The following is a 24607-nucleotide window of genomic DNA, read 5'->3' as shown; positions in this document are numbered from 1 at the left end:
CCACACCCTCATGGCCTCTCTGCAAAGGGGGTAAGATCTGGTCCCTCCTTGTTTGTTTAGATACCAGACCACCGACATGTTGTCTGTGTGGATAGCGATAATGCCTTGAGGGAGAAACTTGTGGAGAGCCTGTAGGGACAGAAGTACAGCCCTCATCTCCAACACATTGATGTGGAGAAAGGTTTCGACTGGAAGCCAGGAACCCTGAACTAACCTGCCCAGACAATGCCCCCACCCTGTCTGGGAGGCATCCGTCGTCAGGGTGGCCACCGGAGGGGATAACAAAAGGTCTTCCTGATTCAGATTGGACGGTGAAGCCACCAGCGGAGGTCCCGTTTGCACGCTTCTGTAATCATAATGGGGTGATTGAGGGAAGATTCTGAAAGGACCATTGAGTCGATAATAGCCACTGAAGAATCCTCATGTGCAATCTTGCCAGAGGAACTAGGAGAACCGTGGCAGACATTGAACCTAAAAGTTGCAGGACCATCCTGGCTGGGGCTTTGGATCTTGAAAGCAGGGCTTGAACTTGACCTTGTAAAGTTAGAATCCTTTCGTAGGAAGAAAGACGCCAAGATCAATTTTGAGTCTATCTCTGTTCCTATGAACCTTATGCTGAGAGGGCAGCAAGACAGACTTTGACCAATTGAATGTAATTCCCAGGGTAGCACCCAGGAAAAGGTGGCTTTGAGGTTGTCCATTAGTAGATGCCTGGTGGTGGCAGTCAGGAGCCAGTCGTCCAGATAGGGAAACACTTGGAATCCAAGACTCCTCAGGTGAGCAGTCACTACTGCCAAACACTTGGTGAACACCCTGGGGGCTGTGGTGAGACCAAAGGGCAGTGCACAAAATTGGAAATGACTGTCTCCCAAGCTGAAGCGCAGATACTTCCTGGACGCCCGATGTATCGGTATGTGATAATAGGCGTCCTTGAGATCTATGGAGCACATCCAAACATCCTTCTCCAACAATGGGAGAATGGATTGTAACGTGACCATTCGGAATTTGGATTTCGTGACGGATTGGTTTAGTCTGCTGAGATCCAATATTGGTCTCAGGTCCCCTGTCTTTTTTGGCACTAAAAAGAACCTTGAGTAATTTCTGGATCCGATCTGGTCTGTGGGGACCGGTTGGATGACTCTTTTCTAGCAGCTTTAACGCTTCTGCGGCTGCAATTTCCCTTTGACTGGGTGGTGGGTCCGGGATTTTTTTGGACGGTGGGGGTGAGTGTGTGAAGGGAATGGTGTAACCTCCGGCAATAATCCGAAGCACCCATCTGTCCTGAGTGATAGACTCCCAGGCTTTTAGGTGCTTGGCAAAACGGCACCCGACTGGCTCCGGAGCAGCACAGCCGGGCAATCCCTCATGAAGTGTGGGAAGCTGAAGAGCCACGAAAGGACTCGCGGTCTCCAGAATTGCGGGGCCCTCTGCCGCCTCTGGGACGGCGTCTCCCAGAAAAATTTCCCCGTCCTCTGCCTCTGGAAGGGGAATCTTCCTGCTGTTGAGGAAAAAACTTATGTGATTTACGGAACCACATCTTCCCTCCTCCTTTAGCCTTGGGATAAGGCCGAAAGGAAGTGGAATAACGTGCACCTACGGCAGATAAAGTTTTTCCCTCTTGCTCACAGCAGGTAAGAGTGTCTTTAACCTTAGGTCCAAACAAAGAGGACCCATCAAAGGGAGCGTCGGCGAAGGAAGACTTGAAGGCCTCCGCAAAATGACACAAACGGAGCCAGGCTTGTCTCCGTAGAGCCACGCCTGTGCCTGCCGCTCTACCCGCCCCTTCGGCCGCATATGAAATGAGCCTCATGGACGAGTTAGAAATTGAAGTAAGGATAGCCAACTGAGAGCTAACCGACTGGGCTAGCTGCTCAGGTAGGTTACCCGAGAGGGAATCTGACAGCTCCTTGACCAGATCCCTCTGTAGCCTGGTAAAATGTGCCAAATAATTCAGGGACCTTAAAGTAAAGGCCGCTGAAGTCAGGGTGCGCTTCCGCATCGGTCCATGCTCCTAGACTCCTTATTAGGAGGATGGACGGACGTTGAAGCCTCTGCCACGTCCTGTTGTGTAGCAGATGCCACCACCATGGCATCTACAGCCACGCCTTTAGTCAGGAACTCCTTCTCGGGTGGGGCAGACAAAAATTTGTTAGGACGAGAAGGCACTGGTTCCACGGTATCTGGATGTTCCCACGCCCGACAAACCAAATCCAGGAGCTCGTCGAAGGGCGGAGACACCCAGGAGGCGGAGGGCTGAGCCCCAAAGGCCTTGAGAAGCACCGACTCATCAGCAGAGGGGGGTTTGGACATCCAGCCGCCTCGTTGTTTGAGGATCTCTAAAATGTCTGCAAATGAGACATCATCCGAGGACGACTTTGGGGACCCCTCCGCATCATCAAGATCAGTGTCCGATGTAAGAGACTCGGGGGAGTCCACGTGCTTCCTCTTGCACGATCTCTTCCTTGGGGGCTCCTCTGAAGACAACTCCGAAGAACCCTCAGGAGGAGGGGAACCCCCAGAGGGGGTAACCTCAGGCCCCGGGGCTCCACTGCCTAAGGACAGAAGAACTGCCAAAGACCCAGTCTCCACGCCCAGGGAAGGTGCCGGTAAAGCCGGAGAGATGGCCGAAGAAGACTTGGCCAAGGCACTCCTCATAGATCTGAAAGCCGGACCCCCAGAATCCTGGGAGTGTCCGGTCCCCGGAGCCATGATAGCAGACGGAAGTCCCGCAGCCGAAGCACCGAGAGGGAGGCTCGAACCGACAACATAGGTCCCAAACGCCACCCCGGTCCAGCCGAAGAAGTCCGTGTGCCAAACTCGGACCCGAAGGCCGGGGTTGGAGTAAGGGTCGGAGCCGACCCTAAGACCTCCACCGGCTCCAACAGCACCTGCTCCGACGGAGCCGGAGCGGTCGGTGGAGGAATGGCAATGACATGGGCATGTGCTGTCGGCTCAAGCCAACTGGGTCGGAGCCGAAACAAATTTTTGAAAGACTGGGGACTGGAACAGTCTTTGGAGCACCCTGTCTATGTCCGAATCTGACATCCTCGATGACCTAGAGGATACTGAACGGGTTCGAGATGGCCTCTCCAACGGCCCCAAGGGGCTAGGGGACCGGCTCGAGGCGACTCGATGACTATCGGCGCCGAAGGAATACCCAAACTAGCTTCCATCGGTGCCGAGGAGGACTTAGGCGCCGAGGAGGAAGTGTCTGAGAGGACAACCTTCATCGGCTCCGAGACCAGTGGAGCCGAGGTGACCCGCCTCGATGCCCCAGCCATCGGCTCCGGCCAGAGGAGTCGAGACTGGTGGCATCGAGGCAGACCGTTCCCCTCGGCTCCAAGTCCTTGGAGCCGAAGGAGAAGCCTGCCTATGTCTTTTGGCGGTCGGATCCGACGGACTGGTCGGAGCCGACGCCTTTCTTTTAGCAGGAGAAGGAGAGGATGCTAAAGCTTCTTCAAAGGAGGGTTTTATAAGGCCTTTTAATATAAGCTTATTTTTCCTCTCTTGGAGGACCTCGAGGAAAAAGCGTGACACACGCTGCAGGACTCCTGCAAATGTTTTGCACCCAAACAATAAACACAGAGAGAGTGGTCATCTGTTATAGACATTTTAAAGTTGCACTTGGTGCACTTTTTAAATCCTGAAGGCCTAGGAACCTGAGACATTCCGGTAAATTATTCAGTGAACTAGCCAAACACAGTACAAACACTGTAACTATGACAGAAAAAGAAATTTTCTCTGCTTTGTCCTTCTTTTAAAGAAAGAGAAACTATCACCAGTATAAAGGATCCGAGATCCCTAAATAGAACAGAAGTCACCTAACAACCAAAAAGACTGGGAAAGGCCTTTCCACACAAGAGGTACTTCTAGTCAAACAACACTCACAACACAAGAATTTACCAAGTAAATTTCTCCAAACGCACTCAAAACACAAGATAGCTGTTAAAACAGCTTTTAGTTGAAGTATAAAGAAATTCCTGACAGGAAGTTAGTGAAAATAATCACTACTTAGCTCAGCCAGCTCGAGACCACGTCTTCACTTGTTAGCGGCAAACGAGATCTAGGGGACTGGTAGTGGTGCATCCTGGGATATAGTAAGCTCAGCCAATAAGAGACTTCGCTCTTTGGCATAAGCGTGCCGAGTCGGAGCCGAGGGATCGGCTCCGAACCCATCAGTCAGAATGTAGGCGAGATAGGATCACATAACATCAACACTTCCGTTAGGTCTCTCAAGAAGAAAAGACCGGGGGGGGGGGGTTGAGGAAGAATGAAAATGGACTACACAGATTGAAATTTTTTGTGTACATAACTTCTTTATCTGATCTTGTCATTTTCATTCATTCCTTGACCAATGGGACAGAGTCCTCAGCTACAGTAAGCTTGAGTGTCCCTCATGAAAGGATGTTCTGGAGAACTGTGGAACCAAAGGCAGCTCTATTCCTGGAGATATCTAATTTGGAATGCACAATAAAGATGTGACTATTTGACCAGGAGGCAGCTGCCAAATATCAATAGAGGCTCTTGACCAAAAAGCTGTTGAAGTAGACAATGACCTGGTTGAATTGTGCCTTCATTTGTCTAGGCAATGCAATACCTTTCAAACAGTACATGTAGGAAATGCAATCTGTTTTCCATTTGGCCAGGGTAGTCGTAGAAATTGGCCTTCCTATTCTTATTTTAAAAAAGGAAACAAATAGTTGATCAGACTTTGACTGCTTTTGTTCTGTCCAGGTAAAATCACAATTAGCTATGATGAAGGGTATAGTCTCCTTTATTTTCAAATTTAGGGGAAAAATTGGTAAATTGATGACCTGATTGATATTATCAGAGGCAACTTTTTTTTTTTTTTTTTTTTATATTAAAAGAAGGATTTGTGCGCAAGGTGACACTGTCTTTGAGAAAAATCAAATACAGTGGTTTGGGAGATATTGCTTGTAGTTCCTTTACTCAACTTGCAGAATTTATAGCTACTAAAAAACACAGATTTCCAAGAAAGAAATTTGAGACCCACCTTAGCTGATGGTTCAAAAGGGAAATGCACTAAGGCTTGTAATACCATGGTGAGATTCCAAGGTGGAGTGGGGTCCTTTACTGGAGGTCTAAGTAAGAAGGTACCCCCAAGAAAAGTTTTACACAATTTAGATGAAGCATAAGAGAAAGCATTATCCCCTATATGGTAGTTGGACATGGCTGCCAATTGAACTTTAATAATGGAGAAACTTGCTCCATCCTGGAAAACTGAAGCAAAGTCATCCAGTACTGCTGGAATTGGAGCAGTGAAGGGATCCATTTGTTTCTGGTGTGCCAAAATAGTGAGTCTTTTCCATTTATTCTTGGAGATTTTTCTGTGGAAGCTTTATGGGAAGATACCAACATTTTTTGAACTGGAGAGGAAAGCCTGGAATGTCTAGCCATCATTGGAATTCGAGAAACCATGCAGTCAGTTTGAGGCCTACAAGATCTGGGTGAATCTATCCTGATGTACGAGACAACCTGGACTGGGATCCAGTGCTCAAGGGGGAAGTATTAAGTGAGACCAAATGAAGGGGAAACAATACCTGTAGAGGCCAAAAGGGAGCAATGAGGATCACTCTGCTTTTCAACCATAGTGCTTTCTAAAGAAATCTGGGGGTGAGAGGTAGGGGAGGTTAAGCATAAAAGAGAACGGAGGGCTAAACACGAACTAGAGCATCTCTCAGTGATTGTCCCTGAGGAGTGATTAGGGCAAAGAACTTGCTGAACTTGTTGTTAGAGGGGGATGCAAACAGGTCGCAGCAAGGTTGACCCCCACATATGGAAGATCATGTCTACCACCAATTGTTTGAGAGACTACTCGTGACGTACGAGGATGGTCCTGTTAGGCCTCTCTGCTAGAATGTTGGACTTCCTCAGTATGCAATTTGTTCATCTCTAGAATGTTGATATGCAGCTTGGCCTCCTGTACCACCCACGTGCCTTGGACCATCCACCCAAGAAATTTCCCCACACCCCAACTGGGAGGCGTCTGTGGTGAATTTGGAGCTTGGGGGGGGGGTAAATGGACCCCTTGCTCGGTTTCTTCTGAGTGAGACCATCAAAGAAGAGAATTTCTGTATACTCGAGACAATTTATGGGAAGGCTCAAGAGATAGCCATGAAATGACCATTGCACTGCTACAGTCTATTGAAGAATTCTCATGTGTAAGCAAGCTGTTGGAATCATAGTTACAGTGGCAGCCATCAAACCTAATGCTTTGAGAATCAATCTTGCCAGCGAGACATCTTCCAGTGGAGATCTAGGGAACCCTTCTGACTCAAAGTCGGTGTCTTCTGTGAGGGATTCCTGTGGGGAATCCAAGTGCCTCCTCTTGCACCTTCTCATAGGAGGAGCCTCCGCAGTGGGATGTTCCGGGACGTATCAAAAAGAGACAGGCAGCTCCATAGGTGGAACTGTTTTGAAGCTCTTCTGGGCTGGCTGTCCCTGAGGTAGAGAATGTGAAGGCTCAAACAGAGGATCCAGAGAAGGAATAGGACACACACACACACACACACACACACACACACACACACACACACACACACACACACACACACACACACACATATATATTTATCTACACACGCACACACATGTAGGTTAAATAGTTAAACAGATGAGAAAAAGAGAATAACACTCACAACCCCAAAGGAACTTGAGAAGTTGCAATCCTGACCATTTTGATGAGCGGCAAAAGACAGCTGAGGTGTTGTAGTTGTTAGGAGCATTATAGGTAAGGAAGGAGCTCAAGATTCAGATTGTAGAATCTTCAGAAAGTGGCCGAGCCACATCCAAGGGTTGGATCCAAACCCATTTATTGTGTAACAAAAGAAAATGACAACATCAGGTAAATGCATTTTAGCATTAGGTAAAAGCTCACTTCTATCTCCAGGCCTCTAAAAATCCTTGATCATCTTAACACTACTGGAAATGTCACTACATTCAAATACCTAGGGGTTTGATTGAACCTCTTCCTAAATTTCCAACTCCACCTGGACTACACAAACACAAAAATCAACTCTTTCCAATTCCAGGCTAATACGATCCCCTTTTCTATCCAGACCCTATAGAAATGCCATAGGTAAAGGTATCTTGCTGGCTGATGTAGAATATTGTCTTCTGGTAGTTGCTGCATCTTCTAAAAGAAATATAACCACCATTCAGTCCATTTCAAGTGTCATTTGCAAATTCAGCACTCTCTCCCCAAGAAATAAACACCACTGCAAAACCAAGAATGATGCCTTCCCTCCACTATCATCCAGACTATTCAGAGATGCGCCAATGCATAACCTTAGGGATCTTAACCACTCAGGTCTTTTCCTCCAAACCCCTACAACTAGGCTTTGCTGCACAGACCCTGCTTTCTCAATCCTCGGTCCCAAAATGTGGGAATCTATCCCTTCTTTCTTAAATATCATTCTTCTTAACCTATTTTCCTTTCGCAAATAAAAGCACATTTCAGGAATCTAGGAAAACGCAACTGGTATGTTTCCTGTCATATAACTTATCCTCTTAATTTCCTTTTTTTGTATACACACCTTGCTCTGACTTAATGTCTGCAATTATTTCAGCATGCCAACTCTGATTTCTACTCTGTATATAATATATATATATATATATATATATATATATATATATATATATATATATATATATATATAGTGTTATTTCAGTAACTCTGTATATATTCTGTCCTTTATCTGCTGCCTTTATACCCTCAAGCCAATTATATTCACTTTGTATATAATATATGTACATATCGTATTTTGCCAATCTCTCTGTATATAATGTCATGTTATCTATTGTGTTTTCACCATGTGAAGACTGAAATGAGTCCAGTGGTATCAGTGCTCTACCCAGGTTAACAAATTTAAAATAAAACAAACAAAAGCTGGCTGGTGGTCACATCACCATAAGCAAGCATATAAAACTCATTTACCTTAGGCTACTACAACAGTGATCTAAATGTTGAACATTTATGGCTTCAAAACACAGCACATACTCCAAACTCCAAAATTAGAAAATATGTTAGCAAAAGATGCTTAAGACCATTCATTCTTGATATAAAACAGTGACCAATACAGAGCTTGTGCTGTATTTATTTAGGAGGGTTACTCACCTTTTATCCCAAATGCAAAAAAACTCAGTCATTCGTTCATCATAGACTAGTCCAGTCTCTGTAGTAAGACTATCACCATTTAGGTTCTGAAAGAGAAACAAAAACAAGGAAACTTCAACAATTGTCACCATAACTCATTTCAAGCAGCTCTAGGTGCATGGTGCACCTGTAAGATGAACATCTACAACCCTCATTAAATTAAATTACAGAAAGTCTGTGGGGGGGAAAAGAGTTGACTAGGACACTCAGAAGTTGCAATTAGAATCTCTTTATAACCATATGCCACAACTGCACTCAAAACCAGCGACAGTGCTCTGTACCACAACCCCCCAGACTTCAAGGCCCTTCTTACCAACTGAAAGAGCGTCTTCCCATCAACTTAAAAATGCTTCCCTACAGAATACCAATCCAGTCTTTTTCTACCTCAAAAGCCTCAATCTGCTTACCTTACTTATTGCATTCTCCAAGTAAAAAGGTACATAAAGCAGGGTAACTGTTAATATGCTTGCAGACAAGACTATCTCTCAGACACAACCTTCTTGAAAATGACAACCAATAAACACCAAAGCTGCCGTCAGTCACCTAGCCTGTCCAGTGCAAAAAAATAAAGTGCATAACTATGCATGGGATTTTATTTTTTTTTCTGGAAGATGGCTTACAGTAAATGTATTCACTTACATAAGCCTTATAAAGACATGCCTTCAGATTTGGTCTGAAAAATAATAACGAGGGAATTAACAGCAATAATAACAAGCCTCTTTGTTCAAAGTAATCCACTGTTGTGTTTCTGTAGGTATTTTTTAGGCAGACATCTATCCATAGTAGAATGTACTCATTGTCAAAATCAGGCAATGAAAACACGAAGCAATCCTTCTTTGAGTTCAAGTTGTCCAGTTTATTCAAAGTAATGAGCACTTTCGCCTATTAGACTTCATCAGATAGTACTGTTGCGTAAAATCTTACCATAACAGTAGATGGTTCTTCTCTTCACTATTGCAGTATTCCTTATGAAAGGGATCCACTGCCAAGGATAGCTCAATATCTGGCCAATATATCCAAGTCTTTAGAATTTATAGATGTATGTCACACATATACTCCCTCTGCGAGGTGAACTGAAAAGCCCCAGAAGGAACAGGTGTATCCACAAGGAGAAAAAAAGGAAGGACCCCTGGCCAGGAAACAAGACGAATAGAACAAGACGAATAGAACAGAGTAAAAAAAAGGAGGAGGGAGAGAATACACGAACAGTGAAGAGCAGGACAAGTACTGTTATGGTAAGATTTTACACAAAAGTGTACTATGTCTTTCCACAGCACTGTTGCAATATTCCTTATATAAAGGAGAGTTCAAAAGCTCAACAGGAAGCCTGGGAGGGGTAAAGCACTGAAAAGCCCTCAAACCCATGCAGGATAGCCCTGGCAAAGCCAGCTCTTGCTCTAGAAATACCATCTAACTTGCAGTGTTTAGTGAAGGTATGGACAGAAGTCCAAGTAGCAGCCTCAAGGACGGAATTGGTATCCAGTCCTTTGAAAAGGGCACCAGAGGAAGCAGCAGCTCTGGAATGAGCCTTTAGAGAGGCAGATAGGCATTTACCATGAAATGAGTAACAAAAAGAAATGGCCTTAGAAATCCTAGAAGATATGGTTTGTTTAGAATCTGCCACACCCAAAGACCTGGGAAGAAAGGAAACAAAAGTTGCTCAGATTTGTGAATGGCCTTAGTCTTATTCAAAAAATATCTGTGCTGCCTATGCAAATCCAAAGTATGAAGAACTTTCTCACTAGCAGACTGCAGAGAAGGAAAAAAAGGAGGGAAATTAATAGACTTAAGACACAATTCACTGACCACTTTTGACCATAAAAGAAGGATTATTACAAAGACACTCTGTCCCTATGAAAACCTGAAAAAGGAGGAACAGCCATAAGAGAGTCTGATACTTTCTTAGCTGAAGGAAGGGCCAAAAGAAAGACAGTCTTCCAAGTACAATGTTGCAAAGAAACTGAAGCTGTAGGCACAAATGGAGCCTGAGTCAATTTTTCAAGAACAAAACTGAAGTCCAGGAAGGCATAACAGGCTTCCTGGTAGGCCTAATATAAAGGACACCTTTAAGAAATTGTCTGACCTCAAACCTAGAGGCTAGAGGAGGAGTCAAGGGCAGGCAGGCAGAAATAGCTGAGACACAAGTTTTAACTGAAGAATATGCTGACCCAACATTGAGAAAGACACACAAATAAGACAGAACCAGTGGGATCCCCACTGAAAAGGGATCTGGTTTATGAGAGAGGCATCAGATAGAAAATTTCTTCCATTTGGACAAATATGAATTCCTGGTAGTGGGTTTCCTGGCCTCCTGCAGAACCTGAAGCATGTCCTCAGAAAAGAGGTGCCTAAAAGGGATCAAAACCTTGTCAACCACCCACAGTGTCAGTTGAAGAGTGAGAACGTGAGGATGGATAAGAGTCCCCTTGTTTTGTGTGAGAAGGCCCATGCACAGAAGTTTTAAGGTATATATGTCCGTAGTTGCCTTCATGCCCAATGCCTTGTGTGGGGAGAATAGAATTTATAGACATTGTTTGTCACATGTAAAGGCTTTGGTATACTGGCCGTATTTTGGGCTATCTTTGTCAGGAGACCCCTTGCGTAAGGAATACTGCAACAATGATACGGAAGGACATACAGTGCTTCTTCCTGAAAAACCATTACAATTCTAGTTGTTTAAATAACTATAAACAAGGAGATGTGGTGGAAAACATGATTGGGAGCAAGACTATGGTTCCCGATTGGCTTAAAGTTGGGCTTTATGGTTGGAGAAGATGTCAAGTCTCTAATTAGAATAAGACTCATGGATTGGCGAATATTTGGGCAGGTTGACTGAAGGGGAAGCCAAATCTCTGATTAGAATAAGAGTTACGGATTGGCTGGAAGAAAGATTGGATAAGCGATTCACAGACAATGGGGGGGTATATGTATATCTCCCAAATATGCAACAAAAAATAGAAGATTTAGGATCTTTGCCTGAAAGTATTTACATTAGGTATTTTTATACCCCAAGCAGACTCTAAATAATTTTTCTTCTAGGTGTGACAGGCAAGAAAGAGGCAGCTAGGAACATATTTTTTGGGAGTATAATGAGCTGGCAGACTTTAGGCATTCCCTGCAGACCACTCTGTCGGAGATGGTGGGTGAGCAGACTGGACTGACTGGGGAGATTATTTTTTTTTGAATTGTGCTTCAGAATCGAATTGCCTAGACATAGTAAAGCCTTGCTGCGTCTAATTATGGTAGCTGCCAAAAAAGCAATTACTAGAAAATGGAAATCAAAGTCTACATCAACTTTACTAGAAGTAGTGAATATAGTAACAGAGATAAAACAACTGGAATTGGGATCATTAGAAAAGGGAAGGAGCAAACTACATAGGAAAAAATGGGAATTATGGGAACAGTATATGCAGAGCAGGAACGAGGTTTAAGAGGCGGGATTTGAATGAGCTATATAATGCTTAACTGACACTGACTAGATGGTTTATAAAACTGTCTTTCGGCCTTTCCCGTTTAGGGGTCACCACAGTGGAACTCCGGTCCGCTAATGATTGGCAGTGAACTTTTACACCGTCGAGTTGCCAACCCGGCTCCCAACCTTCAAGGAAGGCACACGCACACACCTACCTGCATGTCTTTACATTCATTCGACCGCAGACTCTGCACAAAAGGCGCTCCAGACGAGAATCGAAATGGAGAGCCTCTTGCTGTGAGGCGACAACACTGACAGCTGCACCACCACGGCAGACACTAACTAGATGGTTTATAAGTGATACATGATGTTTGCAGCTACAGTTGTTTCAATGGAGTCTGATGTAAACTGTTTGCAACTAAAGTCGTATCATTTTGTATGTTTTTCATCAATATAAATGTAGGATTGGACTCGCAATAACACCAGCACTTCGAGAATCAAATAAAAACGAATTTTATTACCACACACGATATTGGAACAGACAGTGTCGCTTGGTTTTGGTTATTAGTTGTTCGCTGTTCCAGCTTTTTGTCTTCATAAATGTAGGATTGCTTTTGTCACATGTGAAAATTTAATAAATATGTTTGGAGGTGTATGGATTGGCTATTAGATGGTCCAGCTGATTTGGTGGGAGGTCAAGTCCCTTAAGAATATGAATCATAGACTGGTTTAGGTTGTTATTTACCTCCATCCTTTTAAAGAAAATGACTCATTCACAATGTTGCTATAAAAACAAAAAAGGTTTCCAGTTTTGAAAGCCTTTAATAGAATTGTTTTTAGCCATGGAAAGTCACTTACTTTTGCAGGTTCATGAGGACAACATGCGTGTTGGAGTCAACATTAACAGAGAATCAAGGGTGCCACTTTAACAGGGGTTCAATGTCATCTATATACAAATTAATCTGGAATGAATAAAAACAGTAAAATAGGAGTGTCCACTTTATGGGGATGGAGTTAAACATTTGGTATTAAAGTAGATGCTTTCACTCCTGAAAGGAAGCTTATTCAGATTACTGAAACTAGGGCATTAGAAAGGAAACCTATAACAATCAGAGAATCAAAAATACAATTTGTCATTAAAAAAAAAAAAAGTCTTTGGTGCAAGCTGAGTAAGCGAAAATTATGAAAAGAATGAAGTATACAATTGGCCACGGAAGGGACGTCGTTTTCGTCAAAACGTTAGAAGATGTACGACCGGAAGTGAAGATGGTTTGTCTTGTTCATTGGCTGAAACTGGTGGAAGCTGAAAAAGCGTATCATTTGAAGACATCGTCCTGGAAAGTTCAAATGGTGGTATGGAGAACCGGAAAGGTGACCAGAATGTTAAGAAATCAAATGTTAACATGCAAACTCATTCCAAAAGGAATCAGGGGAAATCAGTTCCTTCTCCGGTGTCTTCTTTTTCCTACAAAAATGAAAAGTAAGTTCCATTGACTTCCATGAACTATTGGCACTTAACAATAAATCCCGTTATTTAGTTTGTGCCTATTCGGACAATCATGAGACTGTTTTGGACAATGTTGCTGACATTTCCATAGGAACAGAGAATACTTTTTGTGACAGTTTAAATGTTTTGAATAATGTTTTGCAAAATGCTACTGACACTCTCACTGATGTGGGGAATGAATATTAGTCGGGATAGTTTAAATGTGGTAAATCTTTCAGGTATGTCTTTAACTAATGAGATGCATAAAGTTTTACAAAAAGGCACGAAGTTTATACCTACTCGATTACCTACCTTGGCTGATGTTCTAGTGGATGTTCGGAAATTTATCCGAAAATTAAATTTGAGGTTATTTTTTTCTGAACGTGAATCTGTTTATAACATTCAAAATGCAGATAATATTGAAGAAGATGATGATTTACTTAACATGAGCATTTACGATTATGATGATGTATTATTAAATGAAACTACTCTTGATGATGACATAGCATGTGTTGATGGGAGTTTTGGTGGGGGTTATGGACATATTAACTTGCCAAATTTCACTAGTGATAGCACCTTTATTCCTCCGAAGAGTTCTTCTGCTATTAATGCGTTTGAACATGTGGTAGTTGCAAGTATTAAAAACGCATTTAATAAATTTTGCAGAGAAAATAGATCTTTTAATCTTAGTAAAAAAGAGGGTCTATATTATATCCTCGAACGCTTAAAAAAGCCAATGCTGATTGATCGAACTTATTTTCGCGAAACTGCAAAATATCGAAGCAGCAGAAACTCGAATTTTTTCCTAGGGAAAGAATTTGGTTGTCCGTTTCTGTTACTTCGATATTTTCAGTGTTATGGTGGAAAGTTACCAGTCGGAATCAGGTAAGTGTGCGATTGTGTGGATGTGAGTGCTAGGGTGATTTAGGTGAGTTAGGATTAGGGCTCGGGTTAGGTGTGTGTGCGATTGAGTGGACATGAGGATTAGGGTGGATTTAAGTGAGTTAGGGAGCGGCTGAAGTGAGTGTGCGATAGTGACGGACCTTAGGGTTAGGGTTTGGGTTAAGGTAAGTGGGTAGTTAGTGGTGTGTGCATAGTTTAGTGTAGGGTTAGGTATCAGATTTTAGGTGTATGTGTGTGGATTTCTGTTTTGTGTTTTGAATCAGTGATTTTTTTCCCTGGGGGGGGGGGGGGGGGATCACTGATCTGACAGTTCGGGATTGTAAGCTTTCGCTTAAATTAGGTCGATCAATCAGCGTTCGCTTTTTTAAGCGTTCGATGATATAATTATAGACCCTAAAAAAGAATGGATGGCTTTAAAAGAATTTAGAACAAAGTTAGAGTGTGACTGTAAAACAAGCAGATAAAGGAGGAAACTGGGTGATAATGGATATTAATAAATACGAACAAACTATTGAGACTTTGTTAATTGAAGATGCGTATGTCAAATTGAATAATAACCCTTTAAAACTTTATTCTGATTAACTTAATGAATTGTTGGAAAGAGGTGAAAGGTTTGGGTTCCTTACTAGTAGTGATGTTAAAAATTTGACAGTCAAAGAACCCCGTCACCCTTATATTTATATCATTCCCAAAATTCATAAAAGCATGGTTTAATCTACCTGGAAGACCCATTGTTTCTGGCATAGGATCTTTTTTTGAAAGGGTAAATTAATTTATTGATTTCCATTTTAAGAAATATCTCATTAAAGTTTGTTCATATGTAAGGAAAGTACAGTTTTGTACCTACCATAAATGTAGATGTTAGAGTGCTAATACAGCTGCAGTAATCACAGATGGGTTCTCTGCCCTCAGGCGGGTCCTCGGTCGGCCGAATTCCAAAGTCTAGGTCCGGCGTCGGTTGTTGTCGCTTTCTTTCCTGACGTCAGTGAGGCAGGGGTATATAAGACACAGCCGACGCCATTTTCTTCAGTCTTTCTTGCCCCAGATGTCAGGTGTCCCCAGAAGGAAGGCAATACATAAATTATATTTATATACATGCAATGCAATATAATCAAAAATCAGTAGTTACAAGCAAATATACCATAGAAGGATAACCCAATCAGGTTGTATGAAGAGGGGTTAGGCCCCAGTCCTTTACCAAGAGGGGAAGGAAGGAGGGAAAACTGTACTGCAGCTGTATTAGCACTCTAACATCTACATTTATGGTAGGTACAAAACTGTACTATGTTCATCGTGCATACAGCTGCAGTAATCACAGATGGGTAGAATCCCAAAGCTACGCACAGGGTGGTAGGCACTAGGTGGAACTGGGATGAGCCATAATGCCCTGCAACACAGCAGTGGCAAAGCCTGCTCTAGTTTTGGAATATAAAGGCAGGTGGTAGTGTTTTGTGAAGGTATGCACAGAACTCCAAGTGGCTGCCTCCAAAATATCTTTGGTAGGAACTCCTCTGAGGAAGGCTGTAGAGGTAGCTGTGGCCCTGGTGGAGTGGGATCTGATGCCTGTAGGGACAGATTTTCCATGATAGGAGTAACAAAACCGTATGCAGTGGCCTATCCATTTTGAAATTGTCTGTTTGGTAACTGGCTTCCCTTGAGCTCCTACAGCATAGGACACAAAAAGTTGTTCTGATTTCCTGAAAGGCTTTGTCCTGTCCAAATAATAACGTAGCTGTCTATGGATGTCTAAGGAGTGTAGCAGCCTTTCCCCTTTGTTTTGAGGATTGGGGTAAAAGGTAGGTAAGTGTATGGCTTGATTTAAAGCTACCCTGGATACCACTTTAGGCATAAATGACGGGTTGGTTCGAAGGGAAACCCTGTCCTGATGGAAGATGAGAAAGGGCTGCACAGCCATGAGGGCTTGTAGTTCCGAGACCCTACGAGCTGAGGTAATGGCCAGAAGGAAAGCTGTTTTCCAGGACAAATATTGCAAATCTGTTGAGGCAGCTGGTTCAAAGGGAGGCAATGTTAATTTTTCTAGAATGTAATTAAGATCCCAGGCTGGCATTGGTTGTTTCCTTGGTGGTCTTATATTCTTAGCCCCTCTGAGGAACTGTCTTAAGAGTGGGTGAGAGAATAAGGGTGGATCAGTGTTGAATTCTGCAGAAATGGCTGAGGCATGGATTTTTATGGCTGAAAATGAAAGTCCACTGTTCAGCAGCTCAGCTAGATACTGTAATACCTGAGGCAAATTCAGTTTTCTAGGGTCCTGGCCTTTTTTCTCATTCCAAGAGCAAAACCGTTTCCATTTTGCGGAGTAAGCCTTTCTAGTAGATGGCCTTCTGGCCTCCAAAATGACATCCTGCACCTCTTTGGGGAGTAGGGTCTGTTGTGGTGTTAAGGAATTTTCCATGCAGCGAGATTGAGTGTTTTCAGCTGACTGTGAAGAGTTTTGTAGCTGTGCTGAGTCAGCAGAAGAGCCATTAGAGGTAGGGACCAGGGAGGAGTATGTGTTAGGCTCCTCAGGAGTGGGTACCAGTGTTGTCTTGGCCAGTCTGGAGCAATCAGTATCATCTTCGGTCTGTCTGCGCTTGCTTTCAAGAGCACCTTGGGCAGAAGAGGCAGAGGTGGGAAAGCGTAAACTGTCCATGCTGTCCAACTGAATGAAAGGGCGTCCACTCTCCAGGCCTTTGGATGAAAGGTCCTTGAACAGAACTTTTCCAATTGATGATTTCTGTGGAAGGCGAAGAGATCTATGTCTGGCCTCCCCCACGCTTGGATTATCTTTGCAAACACTTGAGGATGCAACTTCCATTCGTGTGGATCTGTCATATTTCTGCTTAGATTGTCTGCCAGCGTGTTTTCCAAACCTGGCAAGTACTGTGCTTGAAGTTCGATTTGCCATTCCAGAGCCAAGTTCCAAAGTGTCATGGCTAGTCTGCACAGGGGGTATTGAATGTCTTCCTCCTTGTTTGTTTATGTACCACGTTACTGTGGTGTTGTCTGTTCTTATCAATAATTGTCCTGGATGCAGGAGGTCCTTGAAAGCTGTAATTGCATTTATCACTGCTAGCATTTCTTTTTGATTGATGTGAAGGTGCTTTTCCTTTTGGGACCATTTGCCCTGAATGCACCTGTCTGTCATGTGCGCCCCCCAGGCGTAATCTGAGGCGTCTGTTGTGATGACTTGATTTGCTTGAGGCTTGCAGAATGGGAGACCTGTGTTTGACATGCTTGGGCCCACCATAGAAATTCCTTTTGCAAACATGGAATTATTGGAATTATTGTTTCCAAACTGTGGCTGTGTTGAGACCATAGGTTTTTTAGGTACCATTGAAGTTTCCTCATGTGCAACTTTGCACATGGGATTAAAAGAATGCAAGATACCATGAAGCCCAGAGCCTGCAGGATTTTCCTTGCAGTAAGCCTGGTACAATTTGCTAGTATTTTGAAGTACTGAGTTAGTTGCCCCTGTTTTTCTGGCGTAAGATAGGCCATCTGGGTGTTTGTGTCCAAGTTGGCACCCAGGAAAATTATTTTCTGAGATGGTGTTAGTCTGGATTTCTCTTTGTTGACTGTGTATCCCAGAGCATTCAGTAACCGTGTTACTGAAGCCAGATGTTCCAGAAGTATGTGCTTGCTGTCCGCTTGGATCAGGCAGTCATCCAAATAAGGGTAAATTTGTATCCCTTGAAGTCTGCAGTAGGCAATTACTGATGCCAGGCATTTCGTGAATACTCTGGGCGCAGTAGATAAGCCAAAGGGCAATGCAGAGAATTGATAGTGGATTGAACCTGCAAGAAATCTGAGGTATCTTTTGCAGCTTTGTCTGATTGGGACATGCAGGTATGCCTCCTTGAGGTCCAATGTTACCAGCCAAAACTCCTTGCCCAGCATGGGAAGAAGCTGCTGTAAGGTGAGCATCTTGAATTTTGGTACGAGTAAGAATGTGTTTAGGATGGATAAATCCAAAATGGGTCTCCAGTCGGTTCCTTTCCTTGGTACCAGAAATAGCCTGGAATAAAAACCTTGACCTTGTTCGTGAGTAGGTACCTCTTGAATAGCTTTCATGTCTATGAGCTTTGAAATTTGTAGTTGTGCCTCTGCCCTTTGAATGTGTGGCAGGTTTGGCATGCCTCTCATTTTTGGAAGAGTGTAAATGAAATCTGTAGCCTCTGTTTATAACGTCCAGGATCCATTTGTCTGTTGTGACAATATGCCAATTTCTTGTAAATAATGCCAGCTTTCCTCCCAAGGGTGCTGCCAGCTGAGACTTGCTTGGCATGGAAAGGAGGAAGTCATTGGGTTTGTTTCCTGTATTGTTGTGCACTGTCTTCGCCACCTCTTGGTGCTGGAGTTTGCCATTACCTGCCTCTATACGATCCTTGTGATTGTCCTCTGCCCCTTGTGCGCCTGTATCTACCTCTTTGGGGCTTGTCCGTGGCTGGAAAGGACCAGTTCTTAGAAGGCCAATTTCTGCTAAAACGTGGTGGTTGAACCTGTAGAAAAGCTTGGACAGTTTGCATAGAATTTGGCTTTTTCTTCCATTTTCCGTAGTATCTCCTCAGCATTAGTACCAAATAGTACATCCTTTTGTAAAGGAGCATCTAGTAGTTTAGCTTTCACATGATCAGGCAAGATTTGTTCCCTAAGCCAGGCATGTCTACGAATGACTGATCCTGTAACAGCAGTTCTACTTGAGGCCTCTAGGGCATCATAGCCACATTGTAAGGTGTGTTTACCCACTTGTTCTGCACTATGCATCATATCCTGCAACTCCTTCAAATCTGGTTGTTCAGGTTGAGACATTTTATTTCTTAATTGTGATAACAGAAACTGCTGATATTTAAGCATATGGAACTGACAATTTAAGGCCCTCATGGCTAGGGTGGCCGAGGTATATACCTTTTTTCCCCACCTTTCTAAGGATCTTGACTCTCTTTCGGAAGGTAGTGGATTCTTAACAGTAGAGGCCTTCATTCCCTTGGGGCCTTGAGAAATGGATTCAGGGTCAGCATTATGGCTTTTGTAAAGAAATTGGTGAGAGTTAGGAACTCTGTAGTACCTATCAGGCTTGACTGGGGCAGGAGGCAGGGAATCTGGATTAAGGCAAGCCTCCAAATAAACATCATCAAGTATGTCCAAGACAGGAGGTATCGCGAAAGGTCTGTGTTGAGGTAACAAAAGAAATTCCCCAAGTCTTTTCTTGGAATCAGAAAAGTCTTGGCCTTCCCAATGGAAGTGTTCCCTCAAGGTGTGCAACGTTTCCCCAAAAGAAAAATCCTCTGGAGGAGATACAGAAGGAATGGACTGCTCTGCATCAGAATCTTCAAAAGGGGAGTAAGAGTGTTACTCTACATCAGAATGTTCTGGAAAAAATGGAGCCCTGATCAGAAGAGGGAGAATCTTCCTCCACTCTGGGTCTCTAGTCTGGAGGGGGTTGGGAACCCCTGATAAGAGTAATTAAATCCTCAGCCATTTTAAGCATCTGCTTTTTAGGCATGGGGCATGGAGATGGGCCCTGTGCAACAGGCCTCTTGGGATGCCTGGCTGATTTGGACTTAGTAAAGGTCTTAATGGAAAAGGAAGATGAGGGTCTAAAGACACCATGGGTGGAAGTGGACCTGTCCACATTAGGAGGCTCAACGCTCACAGTGGCTTCGGTGGTTGTAGTCTGGGTATAGGCCGAGGTACCTGCGGTCTAGGTTACAGAAGACACCACCAAAGAAGTGTCGTCGGTAGTCAGGGAATGCATAGGCGTCTCGCTGAGAACCGGACCACGTGTAGCCGGTTTTGGCATCGTGTCGGTCCTTGTCCTTGCGTTTTTTGGACAAAACGGTAGTCTGAGTCTCCGATGACATTTTATAATCAAAGGCTGTACCAAAATAATGTTGGGCAAACTCCGCCCGACGCTTAATAGTGCGTTTATTGAAAGTAGTGCAAAAGCGACAGCCCGAGACGTCGTGGTCTGGGCCTAAACAAGGTATGCAGAGGGAATGGAAATCCTTATGCGGTATTTGCTTCCCACAAGAAATACAATTGTTAACTTTTTCTGACATCGGTCTGAGGCAAGAAAAATTTCCCCAATGGGGTACTTAGCTTTAAAGAAGACTTCGGTTTCCAATTAATTGTAAATTCAGGAGCTGGCCGACCGGCACTTGCGAACTGCTTCTGCTTCGGGCACTGCGCGGCAAAAAAGACTGAAGAAAATGGCGTCGGCTGTGTCTTATATACCCCTGCCTCACTGACATCAGGAAAGAAAGCGACAACAACCGACGCCGGACCTAGACTTTGGAATTCGGCCGACCGAGTACCTGCCTGACGGCAGAGAACCCATCTATGATTACTGCAGCTGTATGCACGATGAACATCACAGATGATGTTTGTAGAGCACTGCGTGGGATGGAATGGAAAGAAAATTATTACTGGGCTACTGTTGATGTCTCCACTCTATATACGAACATAGATAAGAGATGGGGTTTAGAGTCTATAAAGAAAATGATGGGTGAAGGACCACGCACCATGTTTTCGCTGTCCCTGTTGGAATTTAGTTTAATGCATAATTATTTTATGTGGAAGAAGGAATGTTTCCTTCAAGTTAAAGGGACAGATATGGGAGCAGCGTTTGCTCCTACATACGCAGTGATTTACATGGGTGAATTTGAGAAGGAGGTTTTTGTTCCAAAATACTTTTTTTGTTAGTAATGTAGTTTTTTATAAACGTTACATTGATGATCTTATTTTTGATTGCAGAGGTGATGTTTCTTTGATAAATTTATGGGCTATATGAACAATAACTCACATGGGTTGAAATTTACCCATGAATGTTCACATAGAAATATACCATTTTTGGATGTAGAATTCTACATAGGAAAGAATAATCTAGTACAACATAAACCTTTTAGAAAATCTACTGCCATCAACAATTTTTTGCATGCAAGTAGCATGCATCCCCCACATTTGATTAAGGCTTTACCTGAGGGGGGAATTTAAGAGAATACGTAGGAATACCTCAGATCAGAATCTATGGGAGAAAATGTTTGATGAAGTTTTTGATAGACTTTTGTCTAGAGGTTATGATGAAATTACACTTCAAAACATCAAATCTAGGTTATCTAAAGGGAAAAGCCATGTGGGAGGTGGTCATCAAGACAATTTATTGGTGACTTCAGAAGAAGAACAAATATTTTTTGTTTCCAGATATTCAGAATTTTCTAGGATCATTGAAAATATCGTGAAACAATTGTGGCATGTAGTTTGTGATGACCTTGCCATTGTACATTTGTTTCCTAGGCACATTACTTTTTCCTATAGTAGATATAAGAATTTGAAGGAGTTATTGAATAGAAAATTGGAATATTCGGTTGGTATGAATGTTGGTATGCAACGGTGTGGTCACTGTTCGGTGTGTGATAAGGTTTGCAACTTGAATGAAAAGAAAATAAATGGTAGAATTTGACTGTCTGTCATCAGGGGTGGTATATATTCTAGGGTGCAATTGTACTACACCTTTATGGTATATAGGACAAACTACAATGAGGGTCAAGGTGCATACTTTGGAACATTTAGGGAACATAAGAAGAAACAACATGGAAAGTCCCATTGCTTCTCATTTTGTTACAATGCATAATGGTAACACTGATGGATTTATCTTTAGTGTCCTAGCTAGATCCCATTTTCACGTAGGAAACTTTAAAAATGAATTAAGTAGATTAGAGCATAGAATGATTTGTAACTATCACACTTTATATCCCAAAGGGATGAATTTGGAAGGTGGCATTATGGCTTAATTGTCAGTTAACTGTATTCAATGTAATGTATGTAATTTTATGTATTTAAACATTTATTAGTTTGAATATGTATTAATGTACTGGGTTTTGTTCAGTACAGCATCATAAGTTCATTTGTATTTATTTAAAAGAAATTTGGGTATATTTGTACTGTTTAAGAGAATGTGCACTTGCACTTTAATAGTTTGAAATAGCCAATTTATGGCTAATGATTTAATTAATGTGTGTATATAAATAGGATGTTTATGCTTGATTAATTGTTCCACTGAAGGCGAACTGCCGAGGTACCAGAATGTGCTATTAGGTGGAAATTCACAGTCATCCTATCGTTTGATTTCCTTCCTACTGGATTTGGTGTTTGGTGTTTTTCTAACATTGCTGTTTGCTAAGTTTGGATCCAGTGTGTTTTTTTACTATGAGTAAGCGAATGCCTAGTGCCTGACATCAGCTTAGGAGTAGAGGCACCTTCCTCTGTAACGGACGGTAACACTAGCCATTCGGGCAAACCTAGTTACCCCCGACATCTGATGCTGACATCACTGGTACCTCTGCGGATGTGCAGGCTAGAGAAGCAAGCGTGGCATCCAAAGCAGTACTTGCCAAAGTTGCCAAGCCTATCGGACGTACTTCAGGCCCTAAACTAGCAGCTGGCGGGATGTCCACTCTCGGAGGTGCAGTATCGGGCTTAGCTACCTTGGCCTTTTTTGGCGGGTCTGCCAAGATGGCTGGCTAAGGTTCCATACCCAAGGCAAAGTGTTTGCTACACTGGTTCTCAACGAAAAGCTTGAGGGCTGTGATATGGCTGCGCAATGTTTTGGGCACAAACGACTGGCAAATGGAACAAGCTCTGTGGTCGTGGGAAGCCCCAAAGCAGAATAAGCAGAGGTCGTGCCTGTCTTTGTGCAGAGTATGTCGACTGCACTTACATTTTCCCTTCGGAGATGACATGGACAGAAACAACTGACTAAAATCAATACAGCAACCTAAGCTTAGCAAAATGAAGGAGAAAAAAATTCCTCAACGGGGTACTTATCTTTTCAGGAGTCACTTGCGTGGAGCAGAATGAGAGAGCTGATGTTCAAATGGTGGCAAAGAAGTTCTGAGCTCTGTGCGTGTGAATGTCACATTTATGGCCTACAGTTTATGGCCCCTGTGTGTGATGTCCCACGCACCTTACAGCAGCCAAGCTAAGCTTTTGTATATGACTGGGATGTTCAGATTGCCTGAGGCAAAGGATCCCACATGTTAAAATACTGCAACATGAGAATAAGGAGGACAGACATTCAAAAAAAAACAATTTGCCATAAAAGAAAAAAAACTGTGGCAGATAATTGTCATCACATGTAAGCCAGCATTGCTTAGAGCGGTTCAACAGATCTTTTTTTCTAATCACAAATCTGGTTGGTTGATTTATATGTAAAAAACTGCAATACCTATTACTGAGGATATAGTTGAAAAACCTAAAGTCTAAGAAATGATTGTCCCTGTGGTAGTGGCTTGAGTTAATCTAGAGGGTATGATTTTATCTTCACCCCATTTCAAGTAGCCAGTATAAGGCGGTGGGTAGTCTCGCATTTCCTTGTGCCAGTCGCCTATTTACCATGCTTAATATCCAGGCCAACAGCTTCCTGTCTGTGGGGGATCCTGTCTTAAATGCAGGGGGTTGGGATCAGATTAAAATACAAGACAAACCCCAGACCCTGTCCCTTTTTGTAAGCATTGATAGAATGTCCTACAGTTAAAGGAAAACAGCGGGATATCAAATCAAACAGCTCTACCTAGTGTCTCCTTAAGTCCCCGTTATGTGATACAGCCTAAAAAAAAAATAACTGCAGCTTTAAAATAAACCCTCTAAACTGTTTTATAGCTTAGGCTTCCTAACTTTCCGTACTATTTTACTTTCATTTTTAAAACCAAGTTGAAAAACGTCTAGCCGGCTCTTAAATAATGATGTCACATCTGCCATAGCTCTTCTTGTAGATCCCGGTACGTTTCCTCCCCCAAAGTGACAAACATATTTGCATGCTGCATAGAATCCCCTGTGATCCACCCACATTGTGATGTCATTGCCGCCTTGCCCAGCCCACTGTTACCCTAATAAAATGGATCAACTTCTGTGTGGAACTTCTTTTCTGTCGAAGTGAATCCTGTCGGCTCCATTTCATGTGAAGGACTTCAGAAAAGTTTGTATTGCCTGCATCTTTCTCCAGCGTTTGGCTAATTCATAGGTAAGGTAAGTCTTATTAGTGTATCGAAAATGTAATTTTACAGTCCCTGCTTCTATGCATTCCTAGCCCTGATATTTTTTCCTCCTGAGTTTTAAAGTGCACATTGGTAGAGTTAATGTTTGTAAGGGTGGCACGTGCTTTTAATTTTTAATAGTGCTGCCGAGTTTTTAGCTTAGCCAACTTATTCATGTATTTCTGCTTGTTTATATTTGTGTGCTTGGTTCGGTTTAGTGTGTAATTTTGGCATCTTCTGTATTCTCGAGTCGGCTTTGTGTTTGTGTGCATGCTGCTTTCCAGTTTCCTTCCTCCCATGCTGCATGATCTCTCATCTGTACCCAATTCCTTGGCGTTTATAGCACAATAATGGAACAGTGAAGTCTACTTTACACACGTGTTTCTTGAATATAGATTGTAGCACAACACACAGTAAAGACCAGCTATAATACTGTTCTTTTTCATTTACTGTTGTTGTCTTTTGGCTTTTCTCAGTTAGGGGTCGCCACAGCGGAATTCCGATCTGCTAATGATTGGCAGTAGATTTTCACGAACGGAATACATACGTAAAATTGCAAAATGCTGCAATTGATTTGAGTAACTGTAAATATAAGCTTT

General features: G+C 42.9%; 1 protein-coding gene across 5 annotated transcripts in view; it reads right to left on the bottom strand.

Moving 5' to 3' along the window:
• Window positions 1-24607, bottom strand: part of HDAC6 (histone deacetylase 6) — a 1533697-nt gene that overhangs the window by 1319302 nt on the left and 189788 nt on the right. For all 5 annotated transcript variants that reach the window (XM_044080374.1, XM_044080376.1, XM_044080377.1 and 2 more), the window contains exon 3: window positions 8138-8223. In XM_044080374.1, coding sequence (XP_043936309.1) covers window positions 8138-8223 — 86 coding nt within the window. The remainder of the gene's footprint in view (window positions 1-8137; window positions 8224-24607) is intronic.

Source organism: Protopterus annectens, chromosome 8.part0 (assembly GCF_019279795.1).
Source record: "Protopterus annectens isolate FY-2018-M chromosome 8.part0, PAN1.0, whole genome shotgun sequence".
NCBI classification, from domain to species: domain Eukaryota; kingdom Metazoa; phylum Chordata; order Ceratodontiformes; family Protopteridae; genus Protopterus; species Protopterus annectens.
This window is presented reverse-complemented; position numbering and strand designations above follow the sequence as displayed.